At 40.6% G+C, this 20467-nt stretch overlaps 1 protein-coding gene across 4 annotated transcripts in view; it reads left to right on the top strand.

Annotated features, from left to right (window-relative positions):
* The window catches only part of SORCS1 (sortilin related VPS10 domain containing receptor 1), a gene marked incomplete at both ends in the record, with an annotated part of 574332 nt that overhangs the window by 467629 nt on the left and 86236 nt on the right, over positions 1–20467 (top strand). For all 4 annotated transcript variants that reach the window (XM_079705434.1, XM_079705435.1, XM_079705437.1 and 1 more), the window contains 3 exons: positions 198–315; positions 1821–1951; positions 5079–5192. In XM_079705434.1, the coding sequence (XP_079561560.1) occupies positions 198–315; positions 1821–1951; positions 5079–5192 (363 nt within the window). The remainder of the gene's footprint in view (positions 1–197; positions 316–1820; positions 1952–5078; positions 5193–20467) is intronic.

The following is a 20467-nucleotide window of genomic DNA, read 5'->3' as shown; positions in this document are numbered from 1 at the left end:
GCGTCCGGAGCCTGTGCTCCACAACGGGAGAGGCCACAACAGTGAGAGGCCCGCGTACCGCAAAAAAAAAAAAAAAAAAAAAAAAAAAAGTAATATGCTTAGCGTTGTGCTAACCTCATAGCAAACATTCAGTAAATGATGTATAACTGTCAGCATTGCTGTTATTGTGATTATTTTTATCGTCATGAACTCTGCAGAGTGTTTGGACACTTCAGCCACCGGTCTGAATGGCAGCTGGTCAAAGTGGACTACAAGTCCATTTTCGATAGACGCTGTGCTGAGGAGGACTACAGACCCTGGCAGCTGCACAGCCAGGTAGGAGGGAGGGAGCTAAGGTTGAGTCCTGGGTGGGAGGCGTGGAGAGTACTGGGAGGAAGCAAGTCATTAAAGTGTAGGAATTGGGGTTCTCTGGGCAAAAATTGTCCATCTGGTGCTTTCTTATGTTTTTTGTGTGCCACAGCAGTGAACAAACTCATTTATAGCTTGTTGTGAAGTGACTTCTGTTTTTATTGTACTAGGATATAATGAGATAAAATTCAAATGTGCTTGGCTAAGACTTACAACTCAAAATGAAATACCAACTCAGCCCGGAGATCCAAACATAATTTATCTGAGCGTGTCTTCTGGCTGCAGGGTATGGGGGCAAGGGTGAGGAAAGGCTGTTCAGTTTTATCTAGCAATGCAAACAGAAACATGAAATAACAAAGTTATGCTGCATGAGCGGTGCCAGTAAAATTCTTCCTCCCCACTGCTATGCTTCCCTGGGATTAGGTAACGCTTCTTGCCTCCTTCCAAGGTACTTGTGATAAAAGGATGCAGAATTATTAATAGGAAAATTTCCTTCATCCTGGCCCCTCTGCTACCCTGCTCATATCAGAATGCTTGGCTGAAAGCATCTCTCCTTCGACTTCTCAAGGCAGAACTCATTCTGCCGGCCTCTCAAAGGACATGGCAGAGGCCCTTGCTTGCAAAGCCATCACCATGTTCAGAGCGTGACACATCATATACCCCAAACCTAGACTAAATCATATAATTACATGTAGATGTGTAATGCAGCTGGTTAAAGTGAGTTTGCTCAAGAAAGACAGTGTAGACTAGCTTAGACAAAACTCCGTCTGGTCCTTCAGACACACACACACAGAGCTGGGTTTGACAGTGGGAGCTACATCAGCTAGAGTCACCCACTCTCCTCAGAGGTTCAACAATCAAAGGATCACTCATTTACGTGACTGATATTTCCCCCTTTGGAACGCACACGCATTGGGATATTCAAAGCTTTTATTTATCTTGTGGAGAAATGCTGAATTTAGTGCTCTTGCTTATCTGGTAGATGGATATAAAATCAGTGCTATAAAGTTGTGTGGGCAGAGGCATAATAAATCAAGGCAAAATGGACCTTTATGTTTCTTAGCAATATTCTTCTTTCATATGCTCATAAATGACCAAATGTATACATTTTTTATTACAGAAGAATTGAACTTAATTCTACAGATTCTTTTGGCCATACACTGTTGCAGGTTGTCTTAGTTATCTGGGTGTCCCTTATAGCACTGTACTTAATACCTTGCCAAGTAAAGGTTTGCTGAATACATAGAGGTCCGGACTTTCGGACACACCCTCAGTGCTTTTTAGGATTGCCTTTATCATCATGTTCTATGATAGGGCTCTAGAATCAAAAAGGAAATGCTGTTAGCACAAAGCAGACTGCGTATGTCCACATTACACTAAGGTTTGAGACCATCTCCCGGAACTGTCCTGATGCTGAGTAGGGAAGGTCCAAGCTGTATGCCCGACTGCATGAGATTCTTGTCTCCTTACAGGGGGAAGCATGCATCATGGGAGCAAAAAGGATATATAAGAAGAGAAAATCAGAGAGGAAATGTATGCAAGGCAAATATGCAGGAGCTATGGAGTCTGAACCCTGTGTCTGCACAGAGGCTGATTTTGACTGGTGAGCTTGTACTATTATCCCATAGAGTCGTCTAGTATTTCAAACCCACATGGGCCTTAATGAAAGCTTAGATATCAAATAATAGTAACATGCATAAATCCAAGTGACAAGCCTACATTCATGTGAAATTACCACTTGGGGACATCATGGCTTACTAGCTATGTGTGTGTGTATATGGAAAAACCAGGGGTTTCTTTAGACTTAAGGAGGACTCAGAAGATGGCTGGTAATTATCTTCATATATTTGACAGATCTCAGGACAAAAAGAGAGACTAGATAGACCCTGAGTTTCTTCATACAGCAACACTGAAAACAATAAGTGGACATTTCAGGGAGCAAACATATTTGTGCTCAAGATAAAAGTCTTTCTAGAATCTAGGGTTCCTGGTAGTGGAACAATGATCCTGTAGGACAGTAAATTGTCTATACCTGGATGTTTTCAACCAGTGGTTAGCTGACTATTGCTTGTGACAGCCATGGAAGACTTTTCTGAATTCAGTGCAAGAATGGAATCACTAGTATTGCCGTCTGTGGCTTTGTGAACCTAGCGGTAAGAGAGACTTCTTCCTTTACCAGGATTAAGCGAGTTTAAACTGGAAAAGTACTGAGACATTGAGAAGTTAAATATACTCAGAGTTCCACAATGTTCTTTCTGGAGCATTAGTTAAGCAGAAAACTAGCTTGTGGCTCCAGTGATGCCCTTGCTTTGTTCTGGTTTTGACATTCCGATGAGGTTGAAATATGACTGAGGATGAATAGGTGGTAACTCCCTTGATCATGTCCATCTCACTTTTGGTTCCTTTTTTTCCTTCTTCTTTATAAAATTTATTTATATGCTTTTGGTTTAGAGAAAGCATTTGCTAAATGTGTATATCAGTGTTAAATAATTGAAAGTTGGCCAGCATAAGAACCAAAGACATTCATTTAACAATATTAGCCACGTAACGATCATCGGTCACGTATCTGATCATCAAAATATCAGTGATTGGGCTGAAATACTGTGTACATACACATCACATATCTTAGAAAAAGGAAGTCATCTGTCACGCTACCATGACAGGAGCATTCTCTAAATAAATAGTACTGGTAGGCCTGGCAAACTGGCTGCCAGAACTCAGACCGATAACCCAACGCTGTTCCTCTCTTGTTGGTAAAGAAGGCAAGCCAACAGTCAGTTCTTTATCTCTCCGGGCTCAGCCAGAGGGAAGGCAGAGCTTCAGTTACATGGGGGCTCACAAGGAATTCTGGGGGGGCCTCCCCAGCCCTGACTTCTGTTTCAGTCAGTGTAACATTGTTACAGTGACAAAAGTATTTTATCTCTGTCCTACCTTTCAGGATTGACATCCTGAAATACATTCACAGGGAAAAGTTCCATGGAGAGTGTGTCATTCATCACATCCCTCTTTCTGAAACCTGACTGCTTCTCCTTCACTCACTCTATTCAAGGAGGATCCGTATGGGGAGTTAACTTTTTATCTTAGTGGTTTGACTTCGGCCTTACTGAACAGTCATTCTTTGGCAGAGAGCAAATTTATTTTCACATAGAAAACCAAAGAGAAAAAGTAAGTCCTAATTCCCTGATTTCTTTTGGAAACCTTTGTTCCTTTGGGAATCTTTTCTACAAGGTTCCAACATAGGCTAGTCTTTTGCTGTTGGCATTGTCATGTGTTGTTTTCTTCTCGATTTTAAGCTTGACTAGGGTGAAAAGAACACAGGGTAAGGAAATCAATTAAGTTTCCACCTTCCTCCATCTCTCACTCCCCTTAGTCTTGGCCCAATTCCTGCATTCATTTGTGATTGGAATCTGATGCTCATCCCACTAACTAAAATGTAATTGGAGAAGTGGGAAATGCATCATGAACAAGGCCATCGTAAGGTCACCTGGTCAAATGGGATTTTTGTAACTGCATGATTTCTGAAAATATTTTGGAAGGATCACCATGATCTTATTGGTTTCTACTAGTAGCTAGAGCTTCGGTGATTCTTCTTGACTATAGCATAATGAAAGGTGGTTGTCACTGAATGTTCTCTCTTGGCTTGGCTCTCCCCTGGACAGCCCTCTACCAGAGGACCTTGCCTGTTATTCTTCAGCGTTTGTAAAATAATTTCCTTAAATGAACACTGGGTGTCCTGTAGGCAGCGTTCCTGAAGTCTTCCTACCCATGCTGTGTTGCATCAGCACCAAATCCAGCTGGTATGGGCAGAATTCTAGGTGCCAGCTGCCTGGTGACAGGCCCCTGAGCAAGCCTAATTCTCCTTCGGCAACCCTTGTGTGCCAGTATCTCACTTCCATTACACAGATGGGCCAATTCATACTAATGCTCACTGATTGCCACCTGCGATTTATCTGTGTGTGTGGAGGTGCGATTTGTTGCCATACTCTGCGCCTGGGTTCATCTTTCAGAAGCCAAGAATATCAGGCCACTCAGAGGCTCCTGGAAATAAGAATGCGAGGAGGCTGAGGAAAGTCTTTGACTATTTTCAAACTAGAGAGCAGATTTAAAGCAACTGCAGCATTAATGGCATAGGATGGAGCTTTTCCTTGGGGGAATGCTTGCAGCAGTCCTGAAGTAAATTTCCTTTCCTGCTATGACTTTGAAGCATATGGCTTGTGCACAGAGAGACCTGGCTCAGCTCTCCTTGGTAGATCCAGATGTCTTGGAAGAGCACCCCAAAGACATCACTAGTAATGAGGATTATGCCACATGTGGATGCCTTAAACTCTTCAGTGAAACTTGACACTGAGGACGACTTCCACCTTTATAGCTTTCTCTGGGCCCAACCACAATCAGTACTGTGTCTCCCCCTAATGAGAACAACATCTACTCTCCCAGCTTAAAGGTGTTTAATGAGAATTATTGGGCATTGAGCTTTCCTCTCTACACAGGCACCCCTGTGGCCTCCAAGCTAGCATTTCTCAAAATGGCTTCTGTAGAATGTTTTCATGGGTAATTGATAGATATTCCATGGAAAAAAAAAGATTCCATGTTTGGAAAGGCATTGATTCAGTGAATTCCTGTTTTTTGACTAATTGACCGGGGTAGAAGTTGGCTGTGGACTGACGTGCAATTGTTGTCAGTAATGTTGCCATCTACTGAAAGGTTTCTCTTGGCTCTTTCCCCAACAGTGACTATGGTTATGAGCGACACAGCAATGGTCAGTGCCTGCCAGCCTTTTGGTTCAATCCATCTTCTCTGTCGAAGGACTGCAGCTTGGGACAGAGTTACCTCAATAGTACCGGGTGAGTGTCTGAAGCAGTGGCCTTAGGAGGTCAACTTCTGCTGCTTTTCAGCCTGTGTTAAACTTACCGAATTATGTCTGATCAAAGGCCAGGCCTATTTCATTACAGCACTGATTTACTTGCTTTTGTTCATTTTAATAATACAGCACAAATTTGCATTAATAGTACAAATTTCATCTGAGAATAAGACCCCAGTTGCAAACAAAGAAACGAAACAGGTTCCTTGGATGAAGGTGGCGATGATGATAATATATACATATCTTCATTTTTTGATACTTTATTTCAGAACTAGTTAATCACATGAGGCTACCTTTTACCTTCACGACATCCCTGTGTGGAAGGCCAAACAAATATTTCCCATATGCATTTCCTGTTTTATAGATGTGGAAACTTGAGGCAGAAAAGAAGCTCATTGACTTTTCAAGAGTATACTAGTGTTAGTAGGAATGTGTTTCATTTTCTCTCTGTCCAGTCTTGACACATTGAAGGCATGCATTCTGATCTTTATAAATCTGGAATCAGAGTCTAAATTTTGTGTTTAATGATCTGTGTTGTGGGGTTTATCCAATATTATTTAAGAAATACCATAAAAGGGAAACCATTCCGTGACTTTCCCACAATTGTAACTGATATTTATGGGCTTAGAAAATAGTGTGCGGAACTTATTTGGATTCTAATTCAAAAAAACTATTAAAAGACGTTTTTGAACCATATGGGGAAATGGACTGTGGTCTGGTGATTAGTGATGTATGTATCAGGGTTTTCCTGAGATATGTTTTTCTATCTCCAATTGGAGATTTTATATATATATATATGTATGTATATAAAGAGATTTGTTATAAGGAATGGGAGCACCCAACTATGGAGGTGGGCAAGTCCAAATCCTGACATCCACAAGGTGGGAGTTGGCAAGCTGGAGACCCAGGAGAACAGATGGTTTGTTTCCAGTCCCAGTCTGAATGCTGATGCTGAGCCAGGAAAGCTGATGGTGAGGTTCTTGTCTGAAGGCCAGCAGGGTCAAATCCCAGGAAGAGCTGATGTTTCCATCTGAGTATGAAGGCAGGAAGAAAGCCACTGTCCAGTTTGAAGGCAGTCAGGCAGGACAAATTTTCTCTTATTCAGAAGAGGCTTAGCATTTCTGTTTTATTTAGGCCTTCAACTGATTGGAAGAGGCCCACCCACATTAGGGAGGGCAATCTGTTTTACTCAGTCTACTGATTTAAATGTTAATCTCATCCAAAAACACCATCAGAGAAACACCCTGAATAATGTTTGACCAATATCTAGCCATCCTGAGGCTCATGCAAGTTGACACATAAAATTGACTATCACAGGTGATATCAGGTTATATCTAAATCTAAATATTTCTATTATATTAACTAAATATATTATATATTTAGGTGTCATAATGATATTTTGGTTAGGCTAAAAAAAGAAACCTTATCTTTTAAAGATACATGGTATATGGCATTTGTTTTAAAATATTAGAAAAAGGGATAGGTTTAGTAAATTTGGAAGATAAGTTAATGAGGGCATGGGTATTTATGATACTATTTTCTCTCATTTGTGCATATTTGAGAATTCTGATATTGAAAAGTTAAAAAGAGAGGAAAGGAAGGAAGGAAGGGAAGGAGGGATGGAGGGGGAGGGAGGGAGGGGGAGGGAAGAAGGGGTGGGAGGAGGGAAAAAGGGAGGGAGGGAGAGAGTAGGTACCTCACCGATAGGCCAGCATTACTTGACAATTGCCCTTCTCATTTCTCATGCGAGCTGCAATACAGAGGAGAGGATGTTCATGTTTCCATTTATGTACTTTTGTATTTGAAATTTTAAAAGTTTTTTTAATTTAAAAAAATTACCAAAATAATATATACTACTCTCAGAGCATCTCACCCTAAGGGACTTTTGTTGAGTTATCACATCTGCTGGTTTCATCCATTCCATTCAAACTTTTTGCAGAAGGAGGGAAAAAACATAGACACATACATCAAATATTCTTATCTCTGATTGAATAAAGAAATAAGCTGTGATTTATTTGAAGAGAAACACAAAATCTGAGAAAAATACAAATAACATTTTTACAGCAATAGGTCAGTGAGGTCTTCAGCATCTAGCATCGTGGGAGAAATTGAACAGGGCTGGTGAAATAACTAAACTTAATGGTGAAGAAATGCCAAAGACAGTAGTTTTATCACTTGCATGTACCAACATGTTTAGACATTGTAAAGGGCATTAAGAGCCCCTGAAGCTAATTTCAGAATTGATTTTTTTTCACTGTCAGTCAGGGGAGTTATACTATTCTCTCTTTGGTATTAATGAGAGGAGGCTGAAGTACAGAGGGGTCTAATTGTTCCAGAGGCTACTCAAATCACTGTAATAAGGCAGAATAAAGGCTGATGACCCCTCACTTTTCAGTTTATTGAGAATATATATGTATTTTAATTTTATAATTATATACATATATTTATACACACACGCACACACACACACATTTTTCAGCTACCCCTAAATAGGTTTCACCATTCCTTTGGTGAACTCAGTATGTGAAACCCAAATAAATCCTAACCCATATAAAATAAAACATCAGAGATGAATAATTTATAGTATTCTATTCAATGGGATTTTTCACCTATGCCCTATAAAACTAAAATTTCAATTAAAAAAGTGGTTCAACAATATGTGTCCAGGTATATAAATGTTTGTCAATGCAGTTATGTTTATTAATCACACAGTCACAAATATTACTTCCTAGGGCTCCACCTCCACTCTCAGAAGGTTGCTCCTCTCCGTGGGCATTACCTGAGAGCATCTGACCCTAAGGGACTTTTCTTGAGTTATCACATCTGCTAGTTTCATCCATTCCATTTAAACTTTCTGCAGAAAAGCATTAGCATCAGTGAGCAAGTTTGTGTAAAAGGAACATACAATTAATACCAGTTATCAGCAGATAGGATGAATGCCCTGCTCTCAAAAGTAAAGGGCTCACAGGTGGAAGAGTGACCATCTGCATAGCGCCCTATGGGCTAAGGTCGGGGAAGCGGGTATTAATCATAACCCCACAGATCAACCTACTGTCTAAACTACACATTTGCATCAGGAATAGAAAGACCATTAGCTGGGACAGGGGCCTGAAATCACCCTCAAAGAAGGCCCCAATATCATCAAATTCCCATTTGCAGTGTCTGTAGCCAACACAAGAGCTGGCAAGAGATAAAGTGTAGGTGAAATTGAAAAAGAACTTTCTGCCCTTCTGAATACCACTCCAGTCCCTGACCCCAGATGTCACTTGGCTCTGTGTCGATTCAGTGGCATTTCATAAGCACAGATTCAGTAATCTGTTGTAGCTGCTACAATGCTGCCATTAAATATTTAGCTTTTCACTTACAGATGTTTAATTACAAAACAAATACATGTTTTCTCTGTTTAAAAAGCCAGTTCAGATGTTCACCCCAATCCTGGCCCCCTTTCCCACACAAGTGTGATCTGTTTGATATACATGTTTCTAAACACTTTCCTTTGCATTTGTCAGTGAATAATGATGCCAAGAAAAAAATATACAAAATTAATTTGGTTGTTTTTATATGCAGTTTCCTACTAGATGTGTTGTTCTTCTAGTTCCCTTTTTCATTCAAAAACATAACTTAAACATCTTTCCAAGTCAGAGTATATAAGGCTACTCTCCATCTAATTTCTTTTAACTCCCTAGGATTCAAGCCCCTGGGATTATGTAGTCATCCCTTTCATGGACATTTTGGTCATTTCCTGTTTTGTGCTGCTATAAACAATGCTGCAGTTAGCATTCTCATAACATAATAATTGTTATTAAAACCCTACAACAGGGCTTCCCTGGTGGCGCAGTGGTTGAGAGTCCGCCTGCCGATGCAGGGGACACGGGTTCGTGCCCCAGTCCGGGAAGATCCCACATGCCGTGGAGCCTGCGCATCCAGAGCCTGTGCTCCGCAACGGGAGAGGCCACAACAGTGAGAGGCCCGCATACCACCAAAAAAATAAAATAAAATAAAATAAACCCCCCAAAACACAAAAAATACCCTACAACAATAATTAGAGTCTCTTTGGCAATTGAAGGTCTTTCTGAGAGCCCCTAAAGCAAACTCCACCCAATCAGCTGATTGCTTTTTAGAGCTGAGTATCCAGGCATTGCCAGATATCTCCCCCATTAAGGGTTGAAACACCAGCTTCCTGCCCACGCGCTGCCTGTGAGTCCCACACATGAGAGATTCAGTTATATTAACTGCCATCCTCCTTTAAAACATGGACACCAATGGATTCTGTAAGGGAACACTGAGAGGAAGGGCAAGCAGGATTTCCCAAATTAAGGTGTGAAGCAGGTTATTGTAGGCAAAGGAACAAGAAATGATCCAGGTGAAAAGGCCATGCTGGTAGTTTTCTCAAAGACAAGCCCTGACGTTTGTGCCTGGAAGTCTCTAGAATTAAGGAGCCATTGGGCCCCGCTGAGTCCCTCCAATGCCTGTTTTAAGCCATCCATGAGCATCTCGGGTTGTCAGCACAGAATCTGTATTAGCTTCAGGCTGGGATGAAGTGCAGAGGAATCACAAGGGCAGGGCTGGTTTGAGAGTTCTTGCCTCCATAGATTTCACTCACCAGGCACCTCCCTTGCCTCACCCAGTCCCTTACAGCAGGGCACAGACTGCAGCCATGCAATCAGAACTTGAGTTGAACAGGTCTACTAAACAGTCGTCCCTTGTCAATCAAGCTTAACAAGCAAATCTGCCAGTAGCACCTTTCTGCGAGTTTACTTGAAAGCATGCAGGTAAACCTTCCTTTTTTTTTTTTTTTTTTAAGGCCTCACTTTGTAAATGGTTATGGTTGCACTCACAGTTAGTTTATTACCCTGGATATATAAACAGTGTTCTCAGATTCACTCACTTCACTGTGATGGAAACATTCTAACATTGGTTATTATTATTCCCAATAGAAATGCTATTTCAAGGAGATGCCAAAATTGTTACCAGCTTCACTGTGTAGAAGTGAACAGGTGTGCAGTTTTTGTTTCAGTTCTTAGCAAGGTCTTAGAAAAGAGAGTTGGAATAAGTATTGAAATAGGTACAGAATGTCCCTGTAGGTGGCTGTAGCCACCAGTCCTTAGGGCTTGGTCCAGTGGTCTCAAGTGTCCAATGTCCACACCACAGGACAGCGTGTGAGCATGCTTCTACCACGTTCTCCCTACCTCTTTTCACCCTTTCCTTCGTGCCTTCCACAAGCCATTCCATGGAAAGCAAGGAGGCTGGTAATGGGGCCTCAGCCTGTTATGGGTACAGAGTGAACTCAAAGGGGGGATGTGTTGTTTGGTGAAAAATAGAGTTATTTTAGAATGAAACAGATTAAGAGTCTTAATCCCGTCTCTGCCATTTACCTTTATCTTTAGCAAGTGACTTCCTTTCTTTGAGATTTAGTTTTGTAACCTATAAAATTTTGCTATTTGCTTTTGGAGGTTGATTAAATATGATACTGTATATGAAGCATGCAGCACAGTGCTTAGCAGATAGTAGTCACTTTACAAAATGCAGATGCCATCACCAGCATCTGGACTTTTGGAGTGAAGGACTCCTCTGGAGTGAAGGTAAAAAGAGGGGGAAAACTTCCTTTTATTGTGTATCTATAGTCCAGACATTTATTTCATAGTTAATAGTCATGACGGTACTGAGATCTAGGACACATTTAACCTAAGCCCTTGTTTGGTCATCGGTAAAACTGAAATAATAGCTTGTGTAGGCTCATAAAGTCACATAATTAGTAACCACTGTACATCAAAACACGTCTTGGGCTTCCCTGGTGGTGCAGTGGTTGAGAGTCCACCTGCCGATGCAGGGGACACGGGTTCGTGCCCCGGTCCGGGAAGAGTCCACATGCCGCAGAGCGGCTGGGCCCGTGAGCCATGGCCGCTGAGCCTGCGCGTCCAGAGCCTGTACTCCGCAACAAGAGAGGCCGCGATAGTGAGAGGCCCGCGTACCGCAAAAAAAAAAAACAAAAAAAAAACCACGTCTGTCCCCAGTACCACTCAAGGCAGATAACACATTTACCTGATTAGTAAACGAGTCCCTTTTCTTCAAATAAAATGAAATCAGTATTCCTTTGTACATCATCTGGCATTTAGTGCTGAAATAACCTCAAACTCATTCCTCTGTTTCTCCATCGATGACTATAAATATCTCAGTTTGCACATACAGAAGCCCAAGCTTATTTAGTTGTACTTATATATGGTTAAATCTTGTTTATACTGTTTTGGATCCAGGGAACATGATACAAATTTAAGTTGCCAAATTAACTAGGATGTTGCTTGTTTCATGCCAACCGTAAAAGAGTCTGTAAATACAAAATAAAGTAGACATTGGGCTGGTTTATTCTAAGAAGCCAAGATAATCTTCTCAAGGGACAGATTTCTTTTTGCTATTAAGCCAGAGATATTTCTAGATGTGTTTATAAAAAAGTGGATATAGAAATTTTTGTCTGTGGAGTTTCTTTCGAGGAGCCATTAATCCCTCCAGAAAGAATGTAAATGTACAGTGACAGTTGTTATTGATCCTCAGGGTTAGTTCCTCAATATTCAATGGGAATATTTACTCAGGAAGTTAAAAAAAAGATTTTAAAATAACATTAATTCAGTATCTATATAAAAATACTTAGTGGGTCCAGGAAAAAATATATACACATAAAGTATAGCAAAATAGCAATCTCCATACTGTCAACATACATTTAGAATGTTTTAAAAATGCTTTCTATATAAAGCAGAAACTAACACACCATTGTAAAGCAATTATACTCTAATAAAGGTGTTAAAAAAACAAATAAATAAAAATGCTTTCTAGAAACGTATTCCTTTCCAGCTATGAAAACATTTAGACCTTGGTTATCCTGCCACTGCGCTCTGGGGTTGCTATTTCCAGGGTCTCTGGGGGCTGTGGTTATTTCCCAAGTGATCCCATTTCTGATCTTGCTGGGGATCTTGATGTTCAGTCTGATTTACTCAGCAAGATTTGTCAATGTGCATCACAGAGAATAACTAGTCCTAAAAGTGGTGCATGTGTTTCAAGTCCACAGAAAGGAAATCACTTGCATTGTTTATAGACCCCAGCACTGCAAGGGCCCAAGTAACTGTTTTCTTGGAACTCATCCATGCAGTCTCACAGCAAACGCTCCATAGCTGTCTGTTGCTACAAAGTTGATTTTTCAGAATATCTTTCTTAGATGCATTTTCCCATATTTGTATGGGATGGCATTAGGGTTGTAATGAAGAAGGTGTACGTGGAGATCTGGTTCCTTGCATCGCCGTCCTTGCCCACATCAGTGGTATTGGCAATAACGATCCTCATCCGCGTAGTATGGCATCATGGCAGGAGAGTTCCAAACTCAGTCCCAAGGCCCATAACCACTATTTGCCCCCTGTGTGAGCTTGGCAAGCCCTCTAAACTGCATCTCTTTTTTTTCTGATGTGCAAACAGAGGGATTCTGTTGGATGATCTTTGAGATCCCTTCAGGTTCTGACATGTTCATGACCAATTTGAAATGATTCAGTATTAGGATTCCTTGGACTGCCGATGCTTAAAAGTAGGGAAATTTTCCTTCTATAAATTTGTTGTACAACTAGTTGACTCTAGCAGTGGATTCCATGAGCCATTCTCATGATTTTTGATGCTGTCATTTAGTTTAACTTGGCCATATGTCTCACTTCATCAAGTTGGCATTCAGAATGAAGCCACATTCTATTTACTGTTCAAATTAAATGACTTGTGCTTCCATCCTACTTAATGCAAGAGAAGTTTTCTCCCCTCAATTTAGTGTTCTGTCTGATGAGAGTCCCCTAATCCCAAGGCCTGCTTACTCAGTTTAAGGGGAAAGTCCTGAGAGCTATTGCCTTGAGGAGAGAAACTTGGAGAACCTGCTTCGTCAGCCATGGAACCCTATTCTTTCTGAATGTTGGGGTTATGGCTGCTACATAGGATTATTGTTGAAATATGAGCACATTGGATCTAGAAAGATTTTAAGTGTTAGCCATACACTGTCCCCAGAACCAGCTCCCTTCTCTGTCCCCAGGGCTTGCCCATTTCTCGTTTCAAGTTAAGTGTCATTGTAACAAGGCGGTTTTCCCTTGAAAACAAAGACACATAGTACAAACCAAGAAATTAAACTATTTAAATTTTTCTCGTGTGCACAAATGAAGGTCAACAGAGCTCAGCGACAACAAGACCTACCTTGGCTATAAGAAAACCTAGAGTTCTAGCCCTTTCTTGGTCATTACATGTAACAACTACTGTGAAAAAAGAGGAGACATCATAGGAAAACATAATTTCTACACTGATCTTATTTTGTTTTGTTTTTGGGGGTTTTTGTTTTTTATTTTTGTGGTACGCGGGCCTCTCACTGTTGTGGCCTCTCCCATTGTGGAGCACAGCCTCTGGATACGCAGGCTCAGCGGCCATGGCTCACGGGCCCAGCTGCTCTGTGGCATGTGGGATCTTCCCAGACCGGGGCACGAACCTGTGTCCCCTGCATCGGCAGGCGGACTCTCAACCACTGCGCCACCAGGGAAGCCCTCTACACTGATTTTTAATGAATGAATAGGAGCTTGACAGAGTAAAGACCATCCCAGGCAGAATGAACAACAGAGGCAGAAGAAGACATGTAGACTTCAACCTGGCCTGAGCTCAGGAAGCATGTCAGGCAGTGGAAAGAGCTAAAGCTGAAAAAAAATGCATTGAGGACAGATCATGGAGCTCTCCTTTAAACCTGAACTTTACCCTTTATGGATAAGCCATAAGCAGTTCTGAATGATTTTAAGGAAGAAATTGATGTGGTCTGATTTGATCTTAAGGTAATCTTGGCAGTAAGAGCATGGCTTCTATTTTCAGGGAACTTGCTGTATAAGAGCAAGCTAATATTTAAAACATTGAATACTAACTTTTTACTACCTTTTGATATTTTAATATTTATTAAGGTCTTGCAATGTGCCAGATTCTATGCTAAGTCCTTTTGAATACATTATCTCATTTAATCCTCCCAAGAACTTTAGGGAAAGATTCTGTAATTATTCCTATTTTACAGGCAGAGAACCCAAACATTAGAGTCTGGGTAAATTGCCCAAGTTTATCTAATGAGTAAGAGCCTGCATTTAAACTCAGACTATTTGGTTCCACAGCACTAGTTTTAACCACCAGGGCAGTGATCTTTAATCCTGGCTGCACACTAGAATCACCAGGGGAACTTAAAAACAAAAACTCACTGATGCCCAGAATTCTCAAGTAAACCATAATTTCTGGGGGCAGGGTCTTGACATCACATACAGGGTTGTGATTGACTAAACTAGACTATATTGTCAACTTAGCATACACTGAATAGTCATAAACATCTGTATCAAACATCTGTACCATAAACATCTGTACAAAATCATAAATTTTAAAAAACTGCTGAATAGCAAAATCACAGGATATGAAGACTTCCAATGTTTTTTCCAGTTTTACTCTCACAAAGAAAAACTATGGCCTTCCTCTTTTTTTTAAGACTGGCAGGCAGCCAGAAGGAAAATCAAAGAGGGTAGGGGTAAAAAGGAAAAGTTGACAGAGGAGTATCAAGAAAGGAAGGAAGAGAGTAGCTGAAACTGGGGTTGTTGAAATAACAAGACACTATCTACAGATGAACGGTCGGTAATATCAAAGGTATATTTGCAGAATGTTTCCTTTCAGTAATTGTACAAAGACTCCCTTGCCATTATAAAGCATTTTTATTCTTGGCAGATTGAAGAATGTTTTACCAACTAAATGCATCCCAGTAATATTCAGAGCTTAAGTCCAACATAATCATAAGTTGCCTTGTTATTACAGAGGTAAGCAGCCCCATTTAATAACATACTAAATGTATTATTCATTTATGTAACTCAGACCTAGGGATTGCTGCTGGGATGAAAATTGAACCATTCTGTAATGCAGGTGTGTGCTTACTTGAGTAAATGAACTCTGTATTTCTGCACAATTTTCTTCTAAATTTCGGGGACTGGTCTGGTAGGGCTAATGTGATGCCATTTTCATCCAGGAAATAAAATGGTTTCAGAATGGTTTTTAATGAGCATTAAAAAAAAATTACCAAGTCTTCTCTGTGGCAGAATCCCAGAGGGATGGATTCGTGCTTTGGGTTTAAAGAGGACTCCTGCTGCTGCAGGATTCAGGAAAGCCTGTGGCGATGATTGGTCAGAACAGCGACAAACAAAAGGAATGTTCTCTAGCTGATGATTCCACTGGTGATGGTGGGCCCATGCCTCCATAGCTGCTCACCAAGATAGAGTCACAGGTGTGCTTGGATGCTAAGTGATTAAAAATTATAACCTGCCTTTAATTTGCATAGTGCCTTGCCTCTGAAACATGCAGGGAGTTTCTGATGCACATTTCTGATACACGCAGTGAGTTTAACTCACTGGGATGCCATAATTACCGTGTGACAATGCTGGTCATTTTCTGCTACCATTGCTGGTAACAGAATGTCACCATTCTCCAGTGTCTGCATGGTATTTTTCTTCTTTCCCATCTGTCCTTATTTTCTTTCACATCAGTGTACAGTCATAAGCATCTACAATGGACTTTTCAAAATATCAGATGGGGTGATGTTCGAGATGCTCAGACATGGCAATGACCAATCGGAATGAATAGGGATCTTAGTTTAGGAGCAGGGTTTGGGAGGTTTCCTGGTGTTCTAGGTATTAACCCATTCACTTCTGGATTGCCAGGAGAAGCAGGGACTCCAAGGATAGGGGTCAGCATAGCTGGGTTGGTAGGTGAGATGCTTGAAGGGTTTTGGGCAGTGGTAAGACCCAACTGTTAGGCAGATATTTCCACATTTAACCTCGTACAGTCATCCCAGTGTGAACCTCCTGATTATCAGCCTTGCACGTCTGGGCACAAGGATGCTCTCAAGGAGCTTAAAGTTCACAGTCACACAGGAAGAAAATCATAAAAGGCATAAATGACTCCTATCAAGTAAATCATAAGGATTCCTGTAAGAGATTAGAGGACAGATATCTCACTCCAGTTAAAGAGGCAGTACAGTGCAGTGGTAAAGAGTACATGTATTCTAGAGACAAATTATCTAGGGTCCTAGCTGTATGATCTTGAGAAAACTAGTTAAGTTCTATGAATCTTAATTTCATCTGTATATTGGGAATAATAATACCTTCCTTATTAGGGATATTCTGAAGGCAAATCATGTTAAAAACTTAGTACAATGACTAGAACATGACTAGTCATGTCTAAATGACTAAATATGAACTTCTTATGATTTTACTATCATAGTCAGGAAAGAACAGGAGGTAAGCTGCCACTTAAAGTGTGGATAAGGGAGATTGGTTCAAGATGACAGAGTAGAAGGATATGCTCTCACTCCCTCTTTCGAGACCACTGGAATCACAACTGACTGCTGACCAATCATTGACAAGAAGAGACTGGAACTCACCAAAAAAGATACCCCACAACCAAAGACAAAGGAGAAGCCACAATGAGATGGTATGACGGGCACAATCACAATAAAATCAAATCCCATAACTGCTGGGTGGGTGACTCACAAACTGGAGAACACTTATACCACAGAAGTCCACCCACTGGAGTGAAGATTCTGAGCCCCACGTCAGGCTTCCCAACCTGCGGGTCTGGCAATGGGAGGAGGAATTCCTAGAGAATCAGACTTTGAAGGCTAGCGGGATTTGATTGCAGGACTTTGACAGGACTGGGGGAAACAAAGACTCCACTCTTGGAGGGCACACACAAAGTAGTGTGCGCATCGGGACCCAGGGGAAGGAGCAGTGACCCCATAGGAGACTGAACTAGACCTACCTGCTAGTGTTGGAGGGTCTCCTGCAGAGGCGGGGGGTGGCTGTGTCTCACCGTGATGACAAGGACACTGACAGCAGAAGTTCTGGGAAGTACTCCTTGGCTTGAGCCCTCCCAGAGTCTGCCATTCGCCCCACCAAAGAGCCCAGGTAGGCTCCAGTGTTGGGTGGCCTCAAGCCAAACAACCAACAGGGAGGGAACCCAGCCCCAGCCATCAGCAGACAAGTGGATTAAAGTTTTACTGAACTCTGCCCACCAGAGCAACAGCCAGCTCTACCCAACACCAGTCCCTCCCATCAGGAAATTTGCTCAAGCCTCTTAGATAGCCTCATCCACCAGAGGACAGACAGCAGAAGCAAAAAAACTACAATCCTGCAGCCTGTGGAACAAAAACCATGCTCACAGAGAGATAGACAAGATGAAAAGGCAGAGGGCTATGTACCAGATGAAGGAACAAGATAAAGCCCCAGAAGAACAACTAAAAGAAGTGGAGATAGGCAAACTTCCAGAAAAAGAATTCAGAATAATGATAGTGAAGATGATCCAGGACCTCAGAAAAAGAATGGAGGCAAAGACAGAGAAGATGCAGAAATGTTTAACAAACACCTAGAAGAACTAAAGAACAAACAAACAGAGATGAACAATACAATAACTGAAATGAACAATACACTAGAAGGAATCAACAGCAGAATAACAGAGGCAGAAGAATGGATAAGTGACCTGGAAGACAGAATGGTGGAATTCACTGCTGTGGAACAGAATAAAGAAAAAAGAATGAAAAGAAATGAAGACAGCCTAGGAGACCACTGGGACAACATTAAAGGCAACAGCATTCACATTATAGGGGTCCCAGAAGGAGGAGAGAGAGAAAGGACCTGAGAAAATATTTGAAGAGATTATAGTCGAAAACTTCCCTAACATGGGAAAGGAAATAGCCACCCAAATCCAGGAAGCGCACAGAGTCCCATACAGGATAAACCCAAGGAGAAACATGCCAAGACACATAGTAATCAAACTGGAAAAAATTAAAGACAAAGAAAAATTATTGAAAGCAGCAAGGGAAAAATGACAAATAACATACAAGGGAACTCCCATAAGGTTAACAGCTGATTTCTCAGCAGAAACTCTACAAGCCAGAAGGGAGTGGCATGACTTACTTAAAGTAATGAAAGGAAAGAACCTACAGCAAAGATTACTCTACCCAGCAAGGATCTCATTCAGATTCAATAGAGAAAAGCTTTACAGACAAGCAAAAGCTAAGAGAATTCAGCAACACCAAACCAGCTCTACAACAAATGCTAAAGGAACTTCTCTAAGTAGGAAACACAAGAGAAGAAAAGGACCTACAAAAACAAATCCAAAACAATTAAGAAAATGATAATAGGGACATACATATCAATAATTATCTTAAACATGAATGGATAAAATTCTCCCACCAAAAGACACAGGCTCGCTGAATGGATACAAAAACAAAACCCATATATATGCTGTCTACAACAGACCCACCTCAGACCTATGGACACATACAGACTGAAAGTGAGGGGATGGAAAAAGATATTCCATGCAAATGGAAATCAAAAGAAAGCTGGAGGAGCTATACTCATATCAGATAAAATAGACTTTAAAATAAAGAATGTTGCAAGAGACAAGGAAGGACACTACATAATGATCAAGGGATCAGTCCAAGAAGATGATATAAAAATTCTAAATATATGTGCACCCAACATAGGAGCACCTCAATACATAAGGCAACTGCTAACAGCTATAAAAGAGGAAATTGACAGTAACACAATAATAGTGGGGGACTTTAACACCTCACTTACACCAATGGACAGATCATCTAAACAGAAAATTAATAAGGAAACACAAGCTTTAAATGACACATTAGACCAGATAGATTTAATTGATATTTATAGGACATTCCATCCAAAAAACAGCAGCTTACACTTTCTTCACAAGTGCACACGGAACATTCTCCAGGATAGACCACATCTTGGGTCACAAATCAAGCCTAAGTAAATTTAAGAAAATTGAAATCATAGCAGGCATCTCTTCTGACTACAACACTATGAGATTAGAAATGAATTACAGGGAAAAAAACGTAAAAAACACAGACACATGGAGGCTAAACAATACACTACTAAATGACCAAGAGATCACTGAAGAAATCAGAGAGGAAATCAAAAAGTCCATAGAGACAAATGACAATGAAAACACCACAATCCAAAACCTATGGGATGCATCAAAAGGAGTTCTAAGAGGGAAGTTTATAGCAATACAAGCCTACCTCAAGAAACAAGAAAAATCTCAAATAAACAATCTAACCTTACACCTAAAAGAACTAGAGAAAGAAAAAAAAACAAAACCCAAAGTTAGCAGAAGGAAAGAAATCATAAAGATCAGAGCAGAAATAAATGAACTAGGAAAAAAGAAAACAATAGCAAAGATCAATAAAACTAAAAGAGAAGATAAACAAAATAGATAAACCATTAGCCAGACTCATTAAGAAAAAAAAGGGAGAAGACTCAATAGAATTAGAAATGAAAAAGCAGAAGTAACAACTGACACTTCAGAAATATAAAGGATCATGAGAGATTACTACAGCAACTATATGCCAATAAAATGGACACCCTGGAAAAAATGGACAAATTCTTAGAAAAGTGCAACCTTCCGAGACTGAACCAGGAAGACATAGAAAATATAAACAGACCAATCGCAAGCACTGAAATTGAGACTACGATTAAAAATCTTCCAACAAAAAAAAGCCCAGGACCACATGGCTTCACAGGCGAATTCTCTCAAACATATAGAGAAGAGTTAACACCTATCCTTCTCAAAATCTTCCAAAATATAGCAGAGGGAGGAACACTCCCAAACTCATTTTACGAGGCCATCATCACCCTGATACCAAAGCCAGACAAAGATGTCACAAAGAAAGAAAACTACAGACCAATATCACTGATGAACATAGTTGCAAAAATCCTCAAAAAAATGCTAGCAAACAGAATCCAACAACACATTAAAAGGATCATAGAGCATGATCAAGTGAGATTTATTCCAGGGATGCAAGGATTCTTCAATATATGCAAATCAATCAATGTGATACACCATATTAACAAACTGAAGAATAAAAACCATATGATCATCTCAATAGATGCAGAAAAAGCTTTTGACAAAATTCAACACCCATTTATGATACAAACTCTCCAGAAAATGGGCATAGAGGGAACCTACCTCAACATAATAAAGGCCATATATGACAAACCCACAGCAAACATCATTCTTAGTGGTGAAAAACTGAAAGCATTTCCTTTAAGATCAGGAACAAGACAAGGACGTCCACTCTCACCACTATTATTCAACATAGTTCTGGAAGTCCTAGCCATGGTAATCAGAGAAGAAAAAGAAATAAAAAAATACGAATTGGAA

The sequence above is a fragment of the Hyperoodon ampullatus genome, assembly GCF_949752795.1.
Source record: "Hyperoodon ampullatus genome assembly, chromosome: 1".
In the NCBI taxonomy this organism is placed as follows: Eukaryota; Metazoa; Chordata; class Mammalia; order Artiodactyla; family Ziphiidae; genus Hyperoodon; species Hyperoodon ampullatus.
Note: the sequence above shows the minus strand (reverse complement) of the source record. Positions and strands in the feature narration are given on the sequence as shown.